Source organism: Idiotropiscis lumnitzeri, chromosome 1 (assembly GCF_059441095.1).
Source record: "Idiotropiscis lumnitzeri isolate Australia: NSW breed Sydney's pygmy pipehorse chromosome 1, RoL_Ilum_1.0, whole genome shotgun sequence".
NCBI classification, from domain to species: Eukaryota; Metazoa; Chordata; class Actinopteri; order Syngnathiformes; family Syngnathidae; genus Idiotropiscis; species Idiotropiscis lumnitzeri.
This window is the reverse complement of record NC_142391.1, coordinates 32,111,487-32,133,751: the sequence shown is the minus strand read 5'-3', so window position 1 is coordinate 32,133,751 and position 22,265 is coordinate 32,111,487. Positions and strand designations below refer to the sequence as shown.

General features: G+C 42.3%; 1 protein-coding gene across 1 annotated transcript; it reads left to right on the top strand.

The window, feature by feature from the left end:
• The first annotated feature begins 1,715 nt into the window (after positions 1 to 1,715).
• Positions 1,716 to 16,236, top strand: LOC148344259 (uncharacterized). The gene is made up of 4 exons (XM_088305384.1): positions 1,716 to 1,785; positions 1,839 to 1,943; positions 15,587 to 15,801; positions 15,889 to 16,236. Exons 1-4 carry the CDS (start codon positions 1,716 to 1,718, stop codon positions 16,234 to 16,236), a joined length of 738 nt encoding a protein of 245 aa, XP_088161510.1.
• Positions 16,237 to 22,265: the final 6,029 nt, after the last annotated feature.

Here is a 22,265-nt window from a genome sequence, read left to right as displayed (position 1 = left end):
CAATTTCCAGCGTGTGCGTCGGGCCCTCCTCATCCTCTTCTTCCGTCTTCCTCACCCGGCTGAAGACATTTCACCATTCTGCAGACTTGAAAAGAAAAGCTCGGATCATTCGGAAGTGATTTGGCTGCAGGTGCTTTTCCATCTTTTTTTACCCCATGGAACTTGAGAGCAATGTAAGAGGGTGCAGGAGAGTCGGTGCTTGTTCCACACGAGCATGCGTGTGCCTGTACACACGCGCATACACACGCACACACGTATGCAGACAAGCACACACACGCACACACATAAAACATGGGAGGGGTCATTTTCACCACTCTGTTGAACATATTCACAGTGAAACTTTCAATTACTTTGGTACCTCGTTCTCTGCGGAATTCAATAGTATTTAGTTTTGCCAACGGTGATTAATTGAGTTATGGACTTTGATTTAAGGAGCTGTTTATTTATCCAAGTAAAGAAATGAGCGAGCAATTAATTGGGCTGTGATGTCTATTTAAGGTGAGGTGTTTAGTTATTGAACAGGACCATGCAAAAGGCGATTAATTGGAGCATGTCTATTTGAGGTGTGGCGTTCATTTGTTCAAGTGGTTGACATAACAGGCGATTGATTAATTGGAGCAAAAATGTCTATTTAATATTTATTTAGGTGGACTATAAGACAAGTGATTAATTATTTGAGATGCATTGTTCATTTATTAAAATGGTAATTGATGAGGACATGGCTATTTGAGGTGTGATGTTCATTTATTCAAGTGGACCACCCAAGAAGCGATTAATTGGGGAAAAGGTGTCTGTTTCAAGTGCAACATTTATTTAGGCAGACAATACGGTTCAACAGGTCACATGACATGTGCCATTAATTTATTCAAGTGGATGGCAAGAGAGGCCAATTTTTGAGAAAAATAGGCATCTATCTCAGGTGATATGTTAATTTAGCTCAGTCGAAGACATGACATTATTAATTGGAGCATGTCGTATATTTGAGGTGATATGTTTATTTATCCATCTAAAGAAATAAACACGCTTTTTTTGTGGTATAGTGTCTATTTATGGTAAGATGTTCTTATGTTCATTCAAACAGGCAACTCAAGGGGAAAACGGACTGAGAATCGGGGTGTAGCATCTGTTTTAGATGTGCTGTTCCATTATTCAAATGGAAGATTGGACAGGTAATTAATTGGGGCATTACAGCTATTTGAGGTGTAGTACTTACTTATTTAAGTGCACAACACAATCATAAAATGCACAGTGAAATGTCAAATGTTCTTGATTGTGAGACACTTTCGTGTCCTCTAAGTTTGATCTACGATATAAGTAAAATTTTACTTTCCATTGACATGGCATCTGTTTGAAGTAATGTATTGATCCAAGAGGACAATCATGTTCTAATAACATCTTTTAAGAAAAAGGGGCATTGGCGTTTAGATCAGGGATGGAAGTTAATGATGCAAGAGGCAATTTGCACCCAATCTAGTTGAGGTGTTGCTTTTATTGAAGACTATTGAAAATATGTTTTCTTAGTTCAACTTCATCATTGAATCATTTACTTTTATTTTATGCTGCATTTGTACTTTTTAACGTGCTATATTTGGGTCCGTTTTAGCAGCCACTGTGGTTACTGATAAAAGTTAACCAGGTGGAAAATGTTCAACACAGAGAGTTTACAAGCCTCTCTGCGGGAGGATGAGATGAGTAAAAAGTCTTAGTTGGTAAAAATGTCACCGAGCTTCCTTTCTCTCTTTCTGCTGGAATTGTACCACCCCCTCCCTACGTATCTGCTTTCAGGTGAGGGGATACAGTACATTGAAGCCTTTCGCTTGGATTTGGTTCCCCTTCAGAGGTGCTCAATTCGCACTGCCCTCCTCCCTTCTTGTCCACTTCCCAGGGGAGCCCCACTCTCGCTCTCAACCCAGACTTGGGTGGAGCGCCTCGGAGTGAGGCAAGTAGGGAGCACACAAGGGTATCACTTCCACACACATACACACCCCCACACACACTTCCACTGGTCATAACCAGCCGTAAGAATTGATCAGCTTGGCTCAACATGACTTTTTCTTCTGTGACTCCTTATTGTTATTGTCTGACATTTTGTCCCATGCGCTCCCCCAAAGCTATCCACATTTCTGTAAACCCCTTTAAATACTGCTGTGATAATACATCTATTTGACAGTCATCACGACAAATGATGAATTACGTTTCTCAGTGGATTACACCCTGTCTCATAGAGGTTAATGATTCTCAACAGTAAAACGTAACACAACCGACTATTAAATGTAATCATTGCATTTTACGCCCTTAATTTGAACATTTAATTCTTTGGCATTGTCTTTTTTTTGTCAATATTACATTTTCTTGCTCCAACACTCCATTGAATAATGAACATTTAACACTTTCATAAATGTTACTTTAACACCAGGTAGTGTCGATATGGAAACACTTTGCTGGTTTGCTGGTGTTAAAATAACACAATAAGTTTTGAATTAAGACAAGAAGATTTGCTGTATAGCTAGATAGACATACACACAGATGGATACTTTATTCAACCCGTGAGGGAATTTAGGATGAAATGCTCAATATACTAAATTATATAGCATCATATTTCTTACATTTGGTTTGAGTGACCAAAGCAATGCTTGTAGTTAATTGGACCATCCTTATCTCGTCTTTCCTCACCATGAAGGCCAATCTACATGCTCTTCATCGAGGGTGGGGTTGTGGGGGCAAGGGGTGGGGGCTCCTGTGGAGATCAGTGACGCCTCACTGACCACATCAATCACTCATTCTCCCTCTGACTACTTCTGCACCGCTCTCTTTTGTCTCTCTCGGTATGTTTCTGTCTCCAAATCTCCGTCTCGCCTCCCCAACTTTAATATCTGTCCCCCTTTCCCACACGGGACACCCAAAAGTTGTCTTTGTCCCAGAAGATAGTTTTGGACTAAAATTCATCAGGAAGTTTTGCTTTTTATTTTCACCACCCTGTAGTGAAAGTGTCTCCACGTGCCATGCGTCAGCAAAAAGCATCTTTGCTTTTTTTCCTCCCCAAATCAGGTCAACTCCAACAAAACTTGCAGCAACAATAGAGAGCAATGAATAAGCGTCCACTCCCTTTATAGTCAAGAGGTTTTGTTTGCGCATTGCCCTCATGGGACCCGATTACACAAATTCAGGCCATGCACGCACAATATTCAGTCAATTGTGACAACAATATGTGCAATCCTATACTTTTTACTGACACTTGCCTAAAGTGGATAACCTGAGATCAGATCCGGATTTATCAATATTTCACTAGACACACATTTTACTGCTGCGCAGACACAAGTTGTTTGCATTTTTGCACAATTTACCACATATCTCTCTCTAGTGGGATGACGAAGGGAGGGGGATACTTTTTAGGTTAATGAAGTGGTTAGCATGTCTGCCGGACACTTCTGAGATTTGGGCTTCAAATCTCTCTTGAGTGTGAATGGTTGTGACTTGTGATTGACGACCAGTCCTGAGTGTGACCCTCCTTTCACTCAGTCTTCTCGAGTGATGTTCGAGCCCACCTGCAACCCTAATGAAGACGAGTGCTGTTGGAAATGAAAAGTTAGATTTCAAAAGTTAACCTGGAGAATTTAGGACATATTAAAAACGTGTAATGTCATAATAATCACAATAAATGTTATATAATATTAAAAAAGATAAAGCCATGTTTTTGTTCTATCAACAGAGATATTTTTTTTCCTTTGTAAACAGTTTCGAATAAAAACTGAAAATGTAAAAAATGATAATAAATAAGTATCTCCTGTTATGTGAAAAACAAATGTCGACCTTTTTTAAATAGTTTATTTTCCCCCATTCTATCGACAGTGGTTAACCTCTTCTTTACACTTGCAAGCCATATTAGAGTGAAATGAAAAATATAATGCAAACCAAAAATACATAGCTTATGCATTTATGCTTTTTTTTTTACTCTTTTATGGCAGTTTAGATTGTAAAAAATGAATGAATGAATTAAATGCATCTGTGACACAAACCGCACCCATTTTACCAGGGAAACTTACTGTTTCCTCTTGCAATTAAGAATAAAGTATTAAGCCAGATAAACAGTTCAGCTACCATTTGCTCACCTTTTGCTTCCTTCTTACTTTACTGTCTCCCCGCATGTCCTCCACCATCTCAACATTCACCACCATCTCCTCCTCCTCCTCTTCATCCTTCTCTTCTCCCTCGCCCCGTCAGGAGGAACCTAATAGGAAATCAAAGTTTGTGCGGGAAGAATGGAGGTGGGCTTAGCGTTACCGTCCCCTGGGTGCGCTGTGCTGAAAGAGAAGTGCAGAAAAGACTCTATGCCAGCACTCTGCAGGCCAAACTTAATGCAGCAGATTGTCTTTCATGTTTCTTGTGTACTTTCGTTACTCTTTTCTCTCTAAATCACAAACTTTCCCTTTTTCCCTTTTAATGCCAACATGGAAGCCGTCTTGAGTGTGTGTGCGTGCTTGCATACGTAGAGCATCCTAAAGCCTGAAGCACATGTTCTATGTGTAGCAATTGACTCCTTGCCCTCTGTGATCTCAGGTATAGCGGTCTTGTCAAGCATGTCAAGGCGCTTCTGGACGAATGCTGCCCCTGTGCTACGTATCAACATAATTATTCCATTCCATTGTGAAATCACTATGCAGAAATAGAAACCGGACCGTAAATGGGCTGCTACAATGCTTATGTAGACTTACCTGTACATTAATTTTGTAATTAGCATGTGACCAATTTCAACCTAGAGGAGACCCCGTGCAGTGTTTATTTTGGACATTTCTCGCGATGTATCCTCAAATGTTTCAATGATGAGTGTGTATCAGTAGTTTACATTGATCAGCACACTGGCAGTGGAAATTGTGCCTTTTGCAAATACAAACGCATCAATGTTGAGTAGTGCCATGTGGAGGTAGTGATTTGACTTCAAAAGATAACTATAAGGCAAGCACGTATACGTTCAGCTTTTATTTTCTGATATTTACAACAGGATATAGTAAACATCTTGGACAACAGTAGCTTTAGTTTGAACCCTTTCATTTTTCATGGTAGCACAAGTATTGGCACGCTTGGCTGACAGGAGTGTTTTGTTGAAGAGGTGTGTCCTATCACAGTGATTATAAAAAAAGATAACACTCTTGTTGAATGATATATATATATATATATATATATATATATATATATATATATATATATATATATATATATATATATATATTATAGTTCTGATGTGGATATTTTACAGGATCTCTGTGTGAAAGAGTCTGTGTTATGAAACCTGCTCACCTTTGAAGAGTGCGCTTAAAAAGTACCTGCGTGTGTGTGTATGTGGAGCAGCAGGTGGGTGCACGGGGGGATAACTTGTGGCTTGAAATGGTGCCCCCGACCTCGTCCCTCCTCCCTGGCCTCCCAAGATCAGCGCCTCCCCACCCCGTGCTTGCCACTCCATCCTCTTGATTCTGAGAGGCCGTTTTTCTTTACGGCCACAAAGGCGGCGAGCTCGGATTGCGGCGGCGCATTCACCCACCCACTTTGTTTTCAAATGGTTTTGTTTAGTTGTGACACTGTGGACACCCAACACCTCCCAGGAATCATCTGCGGGGGAGTCCATTGGGCGGGTGGCGGCTGTGTGCAAAGTTTTTTTGGGGGGAGGGGGGGCACCACTTTCAGAATCTTCAACTGCCTCCGCTCTCATCCCACCGGACTTTTCACCCCCTCTGGTTGTGTCTCTTGTTTTGCCCTCCACCAACATCCCACGTGCCTCCAGTCATTTCGGTCTCTAAGTGTTTAAGTAGATTAACACAGCAGGACCTCAAGACCGAGCCGCAGTCACAGTGCTCAAGTTAAGAAGTGGGGGTGTTGCTAATTCCAAGTTTAGGACTCACTTTTACATGGATTTTGTTTTCAGTGATGAAAACGCAGGTTGAGCTTTTAGGTCACGATGGAATCATCCGTCTAATCCAGGAGTTTCCAACCTGCAGCTCGGGGGCCGTTTGTGGCCCATCCGAGAATTTTAAAGTGGCCCTTGCATGGTTTGATTTTTCTTTATGCAGCCCTCGGAAGAAAACATTTCGACAGTCCTGGTCTAATCCTAACATCTTGCATCATTCTCCATGAATCAGGAGGTAACTTTTAGCCGACCACCAGTTTCAAAGAAACCACCCTTTTTTAAGAACCACTGTAATGTGAACTCCTATTTGTATGAGCTCTTGACGTGTTGCCATTTTGAACAGGAAAGAGAAATTTCAAACATTTGATACCAAAATGGAGCTGTCAGAGAATAATTATTCCTCAAGTTCACCCACTATAACTGATTTTTCTGTTCAAAATTGCAATTAATGGAAGTCCTTAGTCCAAACCAAATTGGCTCACTTCTAGTTAGATTTTGTACATCAGTCGTTGAGACTTCTAAATATGTCCTGTTAGGACATATTCATTCACCCCAATAGAAATTGATCAGTGACACTGGTGTAAGGTAATATTTTTTTAGCAAGCATTAAAATATAATTCAAACCTCTGCATACATTTTAAACCAGATTTTTGTCATCTCTACTAAATTTATGAAGCACTGTAAAAGAATGTTTCCCCAGACTTTGAATTATAAGCAGTGGATCAATTCTCTTGTGTTACATATTGCTCGTTTGTCACAGAGATGTTGATGCATTATTTTCTATTCAAGTCACTCATTGGCCTCTGCTACCTCATTCTCACCTGAACATTGACTGCCGATTGCAGAATATGGTCAGACAAATGCTGTATTTTTTTTGTTTGTTTTTTTTTTACCCACGCTTTTGTTTAAGCTAAACCTTAGTCAAATGACACAAACGCCCAAATTAAAACAGGACTTACAAAGTTGTGAGTCATTTCTTTTGCTGTATTGAGTTTTTGTGAAATATGAGACCGTTGTTCATCTAATACAAAACAGCTGTTTTTATCTGTTTTGTCAACACTGCTGATTATGGGAAAGTAATGCCCTCTGTATGCATATGTGTATGTGTGTCTCGAAACTGTCTGTCAATCATAGTCTGGGTTAATTATTTTGTCGCCCTGCTGGGTGTGAGTGTGTGTCAGGAACTCTGACCTGAGGTCTGGGGTTGGCTCACACGCACACACACAGAAATTGTCCATTGGCCACCTGACGAATCACTTAAATTAGTTGATGTCAGCAATCTCTTTCCAAAATCTATAAGAAATAATATTAAGACTGATTTTGTTCTCGCTCTCTCTCTCTCTGCTGGTTCTCATTGGCGTTATTGTAACGTTGGTCACGTGTCCCAAATTGACAAAAATAAACACAAAATGCAGTTTTTGCTCTCCTATTGCTGTGCTTTAGCTTTTGTTACCACAGTATTGTACTCCGCAGTGTCGCATTTGCTCCAGTGGCCCACAGTCTCCTCTTGAGTACGATTACCGTACTTGTTACTTCTGTTGTCCTCCACTGTTGTCGCGGCTCGTTCCAACTGATGCTTCAATGCCATGTGGATTTTGCAGTCCCACAGGGTACTGTGAAAAATTGAGTAAAATGAAATGAGGAGAAAAATAATAAAAAGTCATCTAAGTCGGTTGGCTTGATGTTTTAACATTGAGGTAAAAGCTGAATCCAATGATGTCAACAATGAAACCGAACTAAATATTACATGTGGCAAAATGTGTTTTTCTGTGCTTACCTCCCATCAGTATCTCCCCTGCTTCACAAAGCTTCCCACTCCAGGCCCCGCTAATCTCGTCATGGACCCTCAAATTGACACCTTATTGCTCCCCAAGCGCGTTTATTGCGCCGAGGCGAACAGGCGCAGATGCGATTGTGCAAGCAGCTAACGCAATAGCCCTCTCTTTTTTTCCTATCTTCAAAAACAGGGTGACGACGTTTTCATTTTCATGGCAGGTCCACTCTGACTTAATTTATCTTTAAATGGATGCTTGGAGCAGATGGGGGCAGGCACTTTATTGTACATTCCTTGATGTGGATTCCTATGGGACACTGAAGACCATTTTGATTTGAGGCCTTATTGTTTATTCATATGGCCATTGGTCGCTGGAGCTCTATGTATGTGACTTATCCAGACAATTGTGTGTTTCCAACTTGGTTTTTGGGGAGGCACGGCAGTGGCCAAGTGAACAATGACATGCTTTAATGAGTAGGGTGTGGAGGAGAAGCAAGTCCACCAAAAACCTTTGGAACAAACTGGAATAGCCGAAATTCCCACCAACTAACATCTTATAGAAAGACTTCCTAGAAGAATGCACCCGTGTATGTTTTTCTATTTTCCAGAATGTTTCTCCTTGTGATCATGTTTCTTCTACCCCCTCCTCACCTCCTCCCTCTCCTCCAAGAGGGTCCTCTCTGATTTCCACCTGACAAATTTTCTTATCGGGCTGCAGGCCGATTGGGGCAAATGAAAACATGACCTTCTCAGGCAGAGTGTGCTGATCAGAACTGATTAAATAAAAATGGGAAGAGGATAGTGTGCACTTCCACTAGCGCGCACAAACACACCTTCACACACACTAACACTTATCTGCAGCTACACTGATCCGCCATGATAACACAAGGATAAGGGAGAGCAGTGGAGTGGCAAACAAGCGCCATTAGACTTATTCTATTCATGACAGACAGACGGACAGAAGGGGAGCAGTGGCAGCACTTAAGTGGACAACAAGACCCATTAGGCCGTTCGCATTTGCACACTGACTGGCTTGTTGATTGACAGCCAGGGGGGGATTCATTGGACAAGCACGGCTATGAAGGACCAGAGAGACTTGTCAAAAAAAGCAACCAGCCATACCTCAGAAGTGGGAAAGTTTGGAGTTCAACCCAAAGTGTCATTATATTGAAGACAGGTTGAGTAATTTGCTGTTATATATATATATATATATATATGAAAGGATTAACGTAATATATGATGTTCTCCAAGGCTGGATTTGAACGCTGAACCCCATGACTTTGAGGCAGACGTGCCAAACACTAGTACATCGTAAGGCTACAACTCAAGCAATGCAGTCCGTTACACAACACAAATTGAATTTGGCAGATGCAAACAACATAACTGAAAGCAAAATGACATGAAGCTTGCCAACAAAGTGTTGCGTCTTGATTACATGTCAATCAGACATCTCCAATCTGTGAGTAGTTTTACAGTTTTGTTTGGCTGCAGTCCCACTGGAAACTCAACTGGGAACAGAAAAGGACGCAGCAACTGGGAATTTAACAAAATCCCAGTATGAGACAGGGGGTGAGCAAGTGAGTAAAATGGAGGTAAAGGTAAAAAAAAAGAATGGGGATGGGTTTCGGGGTGTGCGCGCAAAATAAACGGTCCCCCCTCCATTGGCCCCACGCTTGGCTGCTTTTGGACAGGACTGAGGGGGTCACAGCAGACAGTGGGGGCCTTTGTGGATATTTCTCAGAGGCTGGTGGCAAAGCAGCAGCAGAGAGGAGAGAATAGACACGGCACTGAGGTGAAGACATGAAAGAATGGAAGGATCATACAAGCGGCGCGACATGGCGAGGGGGTAAGAAGATGGTGGAAGAAGCCCAAATTGAGGGGGGGGGGGCTCATAGATCACTTTACTAAGCCGTGAATGCACCTTGAGGAGCCAGTGGAAGAAAGAAGAGAGGGAGTAAGAGGGTGAGCGACGACGACAAAGAGCGAGAAGGTCAAGGAGAGCCATTCGATATGGAGGGAGGGGGGCAAATAGGGGGGAGAGGTGCAGGACTTAGGTTTGGTTACATTGCGGGAGAAGTCCAGTGTCATGTCCATCAAGTTGCTTTTTCACACATGCAAACTTCACATGGCAACATTTGGGGACACAGTTGACCTCAGCTAATTATGAGAGATGTATGTAACGAGCCTTGCAGCAAATTGAGATAAAACGTGAGTAACTGATGATGCACACCGACTAAAAATGTTTATAATTAACAGCATGATCCTTAGGAAATACAACACCAACTAACACATTTAATTTCAAATTAAATAATTTGGAAAAGCATGTGTGCAAGCGGCAAAGACTCTCCGTAACTTCCGCTAACAATCCAGGCTAAACTTAGAATTAGAATTAGAAATCCCTTTATTGTCATTGTACTCAAGTGTGCAACGAGATTAGAGGGCTCCCCTCTCCAGTGCAATACAACAATAATACAGACAAATATATAAATTAGATAAATAAATAAGAGAGTGCAATGGAATTTAGTACTGAATAGGGTATATAAAAACACATCACAATGCTGTTCTGCAAGGTAAGGGTGTTCTCGTGTGTGTGTGAGAGTTCAGAATGGAGATGGCTCTCGGAAAGAAACTGTTTCTCAGTCTATTGGTCCTTGATTTGATGCATCTGTAGCGCCTGCCAGAGGGCAACAGGTCGAACAGGTGTGAGTTTGGGTGGGTATTGTCATTGACGATGTTGAGAGCCCTTCTGAGGCACCGGGCGGTGTAGATGTCCGACAGTGAGGGGAGAGGGCAGCCAATAATTGACTTGCGTTTTTTTGCTTTTCGCTCTGGGCTCTGTTTGCACACAACATATACAGAATATTTGCTAAACTGCTGGACCTCAGTTCAGAGCCGGGAACTCAAACTCAACTTTTGTGTCGGCCGCTGGAGATTGGGTCGTATCAAGTGGCCAATTCCCCCCAAAAAAGGGACTCAAGTATTAAAAAAATCTACAACCTTTCCAAGCTTCTCAATCATTATCAATAACAGTTCAAAACATTAACGGTTCATCAGAACGTGAACAAGATTGGTGACACAGTCTTTGTTCATATTTCCCAGGTACTTTGCTTCCTTATCAGTATGTCTAGTTGAATAATGACATGTAATTTCTTCAGCACCGCAGCTTTCTCTCCGCGTTCAAGACATATGGGGGACTCCGGTGGCCCTGTGCTCAACAGTAATTAAATAAATAAATAAATAAAATGATATCTCTTATTTCTCTTCAAATTCACTTACTCGTTGCCAAACTCTCCCTTCAGGGCAAGTTTTGGAAAAAGACACTGTCACTTGCAGCTTGCAATGCACCTGTCATGAGCCAACGTTTGGTAGCCCCAAAGTGATAAATAAATATTAATTCATAAATTAATTCAACAACCTAAAATGCCCAGGGCAATGGCACGGCAAAAAAAGTGGGGGTCGCAACAACATTAACCTCTGATGTCAAGTTTTTCTTGACTTTTTTGTGACATTTTTGTGATGCCCATTAGAGCAACAACAAGTGGTGCGAATGGAAAAGTAAAGGGGCCCGTTCAAACCTGGAGGACTCGATATGTGTCGCACTTTGTAACTTAATGGCTTTGTTACACACACGCACGCACGCAGTCAGCAGCAGCAGCTCCCCGAGGTGTTCCCCACCGATAAAGGTCATGTCAGACATCAGCTCCCGTCGCGTCAGCTCTTTTTCTCCCACAATTTAACACAGGCCAGGCTGTCAGTGCGCTAACCTCCACAAGGGCCCAGAAGCCGGCCCCCCTAAAACACTCTCTCACATTTGGTGCACAGTTCGTGGCACATAGTAGACGATAAACACAGGAGACAGACTCCCCGGGTGGTGTCCACTCCTCTACTGACATTGTAGTGGGCTCCCCAGTGAGCGGACACACACGAAATCCACAGCGTGCCAGCAAAGAGGATCGCTTAACGAGTTTTTCATTGTGTTTCTGTCACTTCTATTATTCCCAGGAATTCACAATTGGCCCATTTAGCATATTGTTGAACAATCAAACCACTCCTCTTCATTACATGTCAAATGTCAGTGCGGGCAAAAACAAACAAATGTGTGCAGGAAGCATTTTAAAAGTTACATCCATCCAGTTTCTGTTGCGCTTATCCTCATTAAGGTTCTTGGTGAGCTGCAGCACACCCCGAAATTGTTTGCCAGTCGATAACAGGGCACATCTTTTTCTTGGATATTCCTCGTGTTTGAGGTCAAGTGTAATAGAATTATCAATGTGTTCTTAAATGACTGAAAAGTCCAATTTGAGCGTGAAGGTTTCTGTAACATTTTGGGCATTGTGGGTGTGTCTCTTGCAAATCATTGCATCGTGGCAATTCCTTCTCTGACAGAGAGGTCTTTCTATTGCTAATACCTCCTAACTGTTGAAAACGATGTTACATTTTAAGGCTCCTTTTAAGATCTTTTTTCTGTCTGCCTATTTAACGCTTACCCTTTACTTGTTGGGAGTGAGAAATCTGATTCTGAAGGCCTTGATCGGCAGTGTTGTGCCTGAGTGAGTTCATTGAACGTAAGTTCAGCAGTTGTTCAAAGGAAGTTGCAGGTGTGTCTTCGTTCTACAGTAGCCTGAAATCGAGAGCGGGTAGGGGTTTAGGTAGAACAGGGCTGCCCAAGTCTGGTCCTCGAGATCCCCTGTCCAACCTGTTTTACGTTTCCCTCCTCCGTCACACTTGATTCAAATGATCAGCTCATCAGCAAGCCTGATAACGACATTTGAAAAACTATTTGATTTTCACCAAATCCATGTTTGTGGAGTGCTTTTGTATGATTTCTGGCTAGATATCATGACAACACAACACAAACAAGTGCAGAAGGAAAAGCAACTGGGGAGTGAAACGTTCCATTTGGTGGCCTGGGGTTGGGCCATTGTCCTTGCTGTCTGTCTTCACGTCTCCTTCAAACTAATTAAAACACGGATGATGTGACAGACCAAGTGTTGGCCGTAACCCCTGCGAGGAAGGGAGAACAAAAGGCAGCGGCTAACTGATACAAAAAAAAAAAAAAAATCATAATGTGTCAGATCGTTAGCCAAAGTTGGAACTGGGGAAGTGATGAAGTCCAAATGAATTCAAATCATTTCATATGTCTTTACTTTGAGTGTTTATGTTTTTTGAGATGTCTTTTTACGTATAGTTCTTATATTATAAATCAATTTTTTACTCTGTGATTTGTCAAAATAGCTTTGTTACATAAAATTTTCAGAATTTATCCATGAACTTATTCCAGAGAATTGCTTGATGATTGTTGGCTCCAACAATTATTCGTAATGTACGCATTGTCTTGTGCCAGTTTCGTAAAATGGGTGTTGTAAATAATTGACACTTTTTTTTAACTTTTGTACTTAACTATATTTCACAATCTGTACTTCTTTCGTTTTACTTAAGTACAGAAGTTGAATTGGTACTCCTACTTGTACCAGACTCTTTTTATCTGTAAGCACTTTTGCCAATTCTGGCATTATCACAAAGCATACAAGTTTGCATAATTTAATGTTGGAGTATAATCTGATGAACTGGCAGGCTTGCTAGAGGGAAGACAAAGGCAACGAGGAATGCGCGGCAAACAAAGCCATGTTTGACGAATGTTCTGTAAGTCGACCACGTGGGGATCCGTCATTGTGTCTCGGTGATTGGTGGCTTCACCTCCCGCAACATGGGATTCTTCCCACCCTTGGCCTGCTCTTACAAGAGGTTACATTAGGGATGGCCGAAACAAAGCAGCACAAAAGGCCCTTTAATGTTTGATACGTTTACAAATGATATCAATACGTACCAAATGTAAAAGACGACATCGAGTGGAAACATGGACACATCTAAAAAGTAATGCATATGCTGTCGTTGACCCAATTTATGCTACTCAAAACATGTTTTCTCACTTTTGTTAAAATGAGGCACATATTTCTTATTGGAAAAGATCTCAAGGCACACCATCAAACACAAATGTCACAAAAGTGAATTTGAAAGTTAATTATGTACTTCCTGCTCTGTGACGTGAGGCTATTTAATTGTTCTTCCAGACAATATGTCACTGGCATAAATGGATGAACATTGATGCATTAAATGTAGTATAATATTTTTTTCTTGCCCAATTATATGAAATTGGATAATTTTCTTTGGCACACCTCATGATCTCTCACAGCACACCAATGTGATATGGTGGCGATCACTGTCCGAGGTGACCATATTTGTTCAATCGTGTTATCCATTCCAGTCCAATCAACAAATGAAAGTAATGACAATCGGAATATTATCATTTGAATATAACGGAGAAAAGTAATCTGGTTAAATTATGAAATTGCACTTGGAAATGCACGTTTTTGACGGGACTACTGCAATATATATTTATATATATAAATATATATATATATATATATATATATATATATATATATATATATATGCCAGTATTCACAAGGAGTGGTACTTAACAGCTTGAAGCTTGGTGAATTGTGCTCAATCTGCAAATTGTGAAGTGAGTTGCGTTCATGGTACCACACAGCGCTCAATTTTTTTTTTCAGGTCAAAGCAAAAACAAAAATCAGGTGAGTAGGGTCACTCGTATGGCACAACTGTATGTCATAATCCATCCATCCCAGATTGCCCATGACCCTAGTTAGGAAAATCGATATACAAAATGGATGGCTGGATAAAAATCTCAAAATTTATATTGAGGTAGCCTAGTAACTGTAAAGTATCCAGGGTTGCAATGTGACATTTCCAAATAAATCAATGAGTGCGCTATAAAATGCTAATTTTGCTGTGTGAGAGGGTGAGTGTATATACAAATATATTTCTCACTGTGGAGTTTGCATCCCAGACTGGTCGCCTTGGTAACAAGGTGCTTCCCTGCCGCCATCGGGTCTCGGCCAAGTTGGGCGCCACCGTGACTGGATGGTGGCAGACTTTGTGACAAGTTTGCCCGGGAGCAGAACACACTTACATACTCAGACATGGAAATAATGTATGAATAAAATTATTCTGGAATATAGTGTCACTACGCTGCCCTTTGACCATCATTCCTATTAAACTAAGACTCGTAGATGTGCCTGGGAATCATAAGTAAACCTTGACCAAGCCAAAGAGCCACAGCTTGAGCATCCTGCTGTGAGGGTTCACAACCTCCATCAGATTCATTGTCAGTCAGCCTATTGTGCCCCTCGAGTATACACACGCACACACACAGTTATAACTTATAGGGTCTCCATGACAATGATGGGGGCGACAGTAAGGCGACAGGGTGGCGCTGCATTCATGTGAGCATCCAGCATAATAGTCCTAATATGTGCACTGTATGACAGGTAGAAGTGGACAGTGTGTGTTAATGTGTATTGCGTGTGTGTTTGTCCTACAATTTTTGTGAGGACCACTTTGATTTTATACCATATGTTGTGAGGACATTTTGGAGAAGTGAGGACATTTTGGAGAAGTTAGGACATTTAGGCCGGTCCTCACTATTTTTGCATTCTAAAGGCCCCTATAGCCTCGACATATGTGTCTTTCAAAGTTTCAGAGAGGTCCTCACAAATATACCAAAATTAATTTTTTGCGTGCATTTTCATTTCACTTGAATACACACACTTTTTACTCACTACTGTCACCTATTGGATCCTCAAAGATTTTTGTACCAATCCAACTGAATCTAGAGAACAGGGCTTATTGGAGAGAATTTTGCAGGGCGGTGGGCGCTAAGGCCAGTCTCTCCTCCGGGTACCATCCCCAGACCAACGGGCAGACCGAGCGGGTCAACCAGGACCTGGAAGCGGCGCTGCGGTGCGTGGTGGCCCGTAACCCTGTGTCATGGAGTGAGGCTCTGCCCTGGATCGAGTACTCCCACAACACCCTCTCCTGCGCCGCCACAGGCATGTCTCCCTTCATGGCCTGTCTCGGCTACCAACCCCCCTTATTTGGAGAGCAGGAGCATGCCGTGGCGGTTCCCTCCGTCGAGGAGCACCTCCGTCGGGTCAAGGGAGTCTGGGCCGAGGTGGAGGCTTCCCTCACCCGTTCGGCGCAGCGGAACAAGCGCCTGGCCGACCGCCATCGAAACCCGGCTCCAGACTACAAGCCCGGCCAGATGGTCTGGTTCTCGTCTCGCGACCTTCCCCTTCAAACGGACTCACGTAATCTGGCTCCTCGATTCATTGGTCCCTTCCCCATCACAAAGATAATTAACCCGTGCTCCATCAGGCTCAAGCTTCCGGACTCCCTAAAGATTCATCCCACGTTTCACGTCTCTCTCCTCAAGCCCGTTTCTTCCAGCCCTCTGAGCCCTCCGACCGTCTCCCCTCCACCCCCCCGGATGATTGACGATCACCCTGCCTTCATGGTGTCCAAGGTGTTGGACGTGAGGCCCCGGGGAAGAGGCTTCCAGTACCTGGTAGACTGGGAGGGTTGTGGCCCAGAGGAGCGCTCCTGGATTTCTCGTAAACTCTTCCTTGACGATTCCCCAATCAAAGACTTCTACGCAGCACACCCGGACAAGCCGGGTAGGACACCAGGAGGTGTCCGTTGAGGGGGGGGGGGGGGGGGGGGGTACTGTGGTGGTTCGGGTTTGGGGGGCCTGGTGGAGTTGAGGGATTTTGTGTTTCAGGAGTCCGGCGGCTTCCGTCAGCTACATCCAGGCACGCCCCCGGCTTTCGCAGGCGTTGGCTCCTGCGCACCTGCAGCACATCAGCAGCAATCACCGCGGGATTAAAACTCAGTGCTGCCAGGAGCCAGATGCCGGATTATCCCGTGACCAACCGTGGTATTTGGCTCATGTCCTCGCTCACCTCGCTCTCGCCTGGTTGCCTTGACGCTCGATCGTGTTTGACCCCTGTGTTTCCGTGTTCTCCCTCCAGCCGCCCAGCGCCCGTCCGAGTCCGTGCCCTTTCTGCCCACCTTCGAGTTCCTGATCGCCGACTGCACCTTGGCCGCCCCGATCCTGCCTGCCTGCCGCTTCCCGCTCCCGCCACCTCGTCTGCGTCTTCCCCGCTACGCCGATCACCTCGCCTGCGCTCCTTCCGCTACGGCGCCTGCCTGCCTCCCGCTCGCCGCTCCCGCTGCCTCGCCACCTGCCTGCCTCCCGCTCGCCGCTCCCGCTGCCTCGCCACCTGCCCGCCGATGCTCGCTTCCGCAGTCTCGTCTGACCCGCCGCGCCGCTCCACCTCCAGCTCCCCTTCCCCGGTTCCAGATCTCGCTGCTTCCCCTCTTCCCGTACCAATAAAACCTCTTCACCTCTCCCCGGTTGCTCTTGGGTCCTGTTTTCCCTCCACACGGTTCACCGAACCATCACATAGCGTACTTGAAGATGTGGCTTTCTTTCTGACACAGAATATTTGAAAATATTTCAAATGCATAGTGTCAACTACTGCCATGGTAGACTTACTCAATGTCTTTCTTTTTTTTTTTTTTTTTTTTTAATTTTCTCCGCGATAATCTGATACCTTAAAAGCAGGCCGGTATCAGCCCGCTCCCGTAATTTGGTATCAGCATTTGCCTACCTCTGCAAAACACTGACAATATGAGTGACAAAGACATTTTACAAAATTACAGAAGAATAAGTTATATTTTAATTGAAGATCTGGTCATTTGCAAGTTCTCAATTTCAGTGCCAGTTAGTGCGCTTCGGTTTCTTATGTTAAACAAAATGTGAGTCATGTTTTCTGGTGTTCATGTATAATGTAAATGCATATAAATAAATGTCAACTATTAAATTAATATTTTATCTCACAATCGGGCATCATGATCAATTATCTCATATCACCCTGAATCATCGGTACTACTCATACAACATCATTAACGGCAATGTCCTTTTCTGATGTTTTTTTTCTTCTTCTTCTTATAGATGGACAGTACCACTGAAGATGGTGATTCCTCTGACATAAACAGTCTTCTTGGATCAGATGAATAATACATACCAACTAAGACATCCACGGAATCGAGTGATGAGGAAGAGACATTCTTTTCAAAGGTAGAATAACCGATGTCCTACGATACAACCAGTCAAGACTCCACAAATCATCAGACAGATGGAGCAGAGCAGCATAGACACAAGTCTGCAATTCGAAAGGAAAGTAACTCTTTAACTTACGTCAAAAGAAAAAACCAAAAACAAAAGATAAGCGAAGAACATTCTTCTTTAACAATAAAAATGTTCTAAAAGTTTGGGACAAAAGGCATTATTGCTTCTACTGTGGCCAATCAAATTTGAAGATGGCAAGGCATTTGGAAAGGAAATTTAAAGATGTTTTGCGTAGCGTTTAGCTTTCCTCCAGGTTCCAAACAAAGAAAGGTCCTTTTGGACCAGCTACGGAACAAGGGAGACGTCGAGCACAACAGCAAAGGCAAAGGGGAACTCGTTGCGTGGATCACGCCTCGACTCATGAATATTTGCCCCTCCTGTTATGGGTTGTTTTTAAAAACAGGTCTGTGGAAACACCAATCGGTTTGCAGAAGCAGGGACCTATGTGAGGATGACAAGAAAAAGAAAGGAAAGACGGTCCAAAATGTCGCTGCTCGTCTCCTTCCTGCTGCTGCATCATCGGCAATAACATGAGACAGGATGCTGTATCCTTTCACATGCGCAATGATTCCTTAATTTGCAAATATGGTGAATCACTCTCTGCAAAACATGGCCGTGTCAAGTCAAAGCACCAGTACATTGTGCAACGAATGAAGGAACTCGGACGATTCATGCTAATTGACATAGATGTGGACAAGACTGTCAAAGGTCTGGAAGATTTGTGTGTCCCTTCTAAATTTAAGATTGTCATAGATGTGGCGAAGAAGCTGACAGCGTTTAGTCCAGGCAAAAATGAGTACGGGAAACCCGCCACAGCTCTGAAATGGGGATTTTGTCTGAAAGGAGCTGTGGAAGTTCTGATTGGACCGACCCTCATGACGGATGATGACTTGGCAGAGAGAGAGGCAAAAAAGTTTCTGGAACTCTTAAGAAGAAGCTGTAAAAATCATGTCTCAGTCAGTGCTCATCAAACTAGAGAAGAAAAGAGATGGAATAAACTTGATGATATTCCCCTCACCAAAGATGTAATCACTCTCAGGGACCACCTCAGAATGGTTGAGGAAGAGGCAAAGGCGGAATTGACCCAACAGATGAGCCGAAGTGCATACAGGAAGTTGAACGAATCCGTTCTGGCACAAATGATTGTCTTCAACAAGCGGGGTGAAGGGGAAGCATCTCGTTTGACTCTCGAGACATACCAGAATGCCAACACAACTCCAATAAATCAGGACATTTTTGAAACCCTGTCACCATTAGAGAAAGAGTTGAGCAAACGTTTGACTTGCATAGAAGTCAGGGGCAAAAGAGGCAGGAAGGTCCCAGTATTTTTTACAGAGAGGATGAAGGAGTCCATTGATTTCTTGATTAAAAAGAAGAGAAGAGGCCGCCATACCAGCTGAGAATCCCTATCTTTTTGCAAGACCTGGTGCTATGACAAATATCCGCGGATGTGACTGTCTGCGAAAATATGCAGAAGAAAGCAAAGCAGAAAACCCTCAACTCCTGAGATCAACCAAATTGAGAAAGCAGGTGGCTACACTGTGCCAGCTCTTGGATCTTGGTGAACAAGTTGCAAGGTTCATGGGCCATGACATCAGAGTACACAGAGACTTCTACAGACAGACTGCAGGGTTCGCGGTTAACCGCTTCCCGATTGCCCGGGGCCAGTGAAATTTGGCCACGGGCAACTTACCCGACCGGGCAAGCATTTTTTTTAAAGCAGCCAAATATCTTTAATTTCGACGAAAACTGTGGCGTGATCTGTTTGTGTGCACTGTATGGTGATGGTTTAACCCAGACACCCCCTTATGTTGTGGTATGGTCCATTGGCCTTATTGGGGGCAATGGGCGGGCGCTACGGGGATCCGTTAGTTCAGTGAAAGTCGAGTTAAAGTGAACGTCAATAAATCCCGCAGTATTGGAACTCGCTGTAGTTGCATCCTCATTTGAAGTTTGAAAAACACAACAAAAACCAACGATATTTCGGCCGAAAATTGACAGCCGGAGGTTTTCTTACCTTCTGCGCATGTTTACAAGTGGCGATGAGTTCGTTCAAATCCGAACATTTCGGATTCCTCTGACATGACTAAAATAGCTCGAATATTTTTAAGTAGACAATTCAGTTGTGAGTAAGGAAGGGAGCAGTATTTGATTATTGGCTGTTAATTCATGAGCTCCATGATATGACCTGACATAGTGTCAGTGACTGTGTTCTGTTTATGCTATGAAACTTATGGAGGCAGCACCACAGGCACTGGTCTTAAAGGAATACACAAATTTCCCACACTCATAATTTACTCATGTGATTCCTCAATTAATAGGCTCCCCTGGATTTAAAATTGATAATCTGGATTGCTGTAATATCATTTATATATATATATATATATATATATATATATATTTATGTATATATATATATATTTATGTGTATATATATATATATATATGTATATATATATATATATATATATTTATGTGTATATATATATATATATATATTTATGTATATATATATATATTTATTTATATATATATATATATATATTTATGTATATATATATGTATATATTTATGTATATATGTATATATTTAATATATATATATATATATGTATATATATATATGTATATATATATATATATTTATGTATGTATGTATATGTATTTATGTATGTATGTATGTGTGTATGTATGTATATGTATGTATGTGTGTATATATGTATGTATGTATGTATGTATGTATATATATATATATGTATATATATATATATGTATATATATATATATATGTATATATATGTATGCGCTATTTCAGTATGTATTTATTAAAATACAAAATGGCTGCTATGTTATGTTAAACTTGCATGTTAATAAACAGGAAAAAAATTTAAATCTATATTGAAAGAATATTTTTCCACTCAACTTATTAAAAAAAAAAAAGTGTTTATTTTAACCAAAGTCTCATTAGGAGTGAGGACTTTCAATGCCCCCATTCAGAGTCCTCATTCCTGCTGTGATTTTGGTAAAATGAGATATGTTTTAGCTTTGTTTTTTAAAGAAATTGAAGTGGAAAATGCATTTAGGGTGGCACCTAGTGTCCAAATATAATATTAGTTCTTATCTAAACATAGCAGAAAGGGTGGTCCTCACTTCTTATCTGGAGTTACCCGGACCTCACTTGTAGAGGCAAACAGGAATGTGTGTGTGTCGCAACACCGTTAAATCAGGATTATTTATCACATTTGTCTGGTTGGTAATGAAGACTGAACGTGTCTTTGTTAACTCTTCATTTGTCAACTGACATTTGGAAAGTCACAACCTTTTTCGCCAAAATATCCAAATTCATTCTTGAAGAAGCGGCCTTTTCCTGATAAAAAGCAAATAATTTGTTCCCAAATGATTCCAGTTTTCTCAAAAGTATATCGAATTCTGCTAACGAATATAAAATGGAGGGATTTGATTCTTGAAAGTATGGCTTTTTGCCTTAAAAATATTCACAATTTTTTTTATGTTTTTCTACATGTTTAAGGCAACCTTTAGTAAAATCCGTATTGCGTAAGGTTTTATAGGTCAAACATGAAAACAAAATGAGTTTCCTCCTGGCAGTCCTGCTTCCTGCTACATTCCTAAAACAAGCATGTTAAATTTCATTGAGGACTGTTTTTTTTGTCCACATATGGTCAAATTGAATTTTACAAATCAATATTAATGGTCCATCCCCACTTCATCTGTAATCTTTACACAATTTTAGCCGATTTAAAACAGTGAAAATTTTGCACGGTGGGGGCTTCACATGATTGCCTAAGTACTCGGCTACCGCCTACTTCTTAATCAATACCAGCGTTAAATTAGCAATTGAATGTATTATCAGGTAGTATTATGTTGACGTGAGGGTGTAATAAATTTATATTGTATAATACAACTTGAACGAACCGGTGCCTAGGAACTTAAACAAGCTGACATTTTATTTAATTTGCGCGAGTGTGAGCGTTGATGGTTGTTTGTCTCTGTGTGCCCTGCAATTGGCTGGCAACCAGTTCAGGGTGTCCTCCGCCGACTGCCCGAAGATAGCTGGGATCGGCTCCAAGCACCCCCGCGACCCTAGTGAGGAGAAGCGGTCCAGACAATGGATAGATGGACTTCAGTTTGGGCAGCACGCTGGCGCGACTGGTTAGCACGATGGCTTCACAGTGCAGAGGTCATGGGTTCAATTACGGCTCCGCCCTTTCTGTGTGAAGTTTGCATGTTCTTCCCGTGGCTGCGTGGGTTTCCTCCGGGTACTCCGGTTTCGTCCCACATTCCAAAAACATGCATGGCAGGTTGGTTGAACAGGTTGTTTGTCTATGTGTGCCGTGCGATGGGCTGGCAACCAGTTCAGGGTGTACCCCGCCGACTGTCCGAAGATAGCTGCGATAGGTTCCAGGACCCCCTGTGACCCTTGTGAGGAGCAGCGGTACAGATAATGGGTGCATCGATCGATTTCAGTATGTATAAGAGCCTGTCAGTACTGTATCTGAGTTAATCCTTAAGTGAATTCTG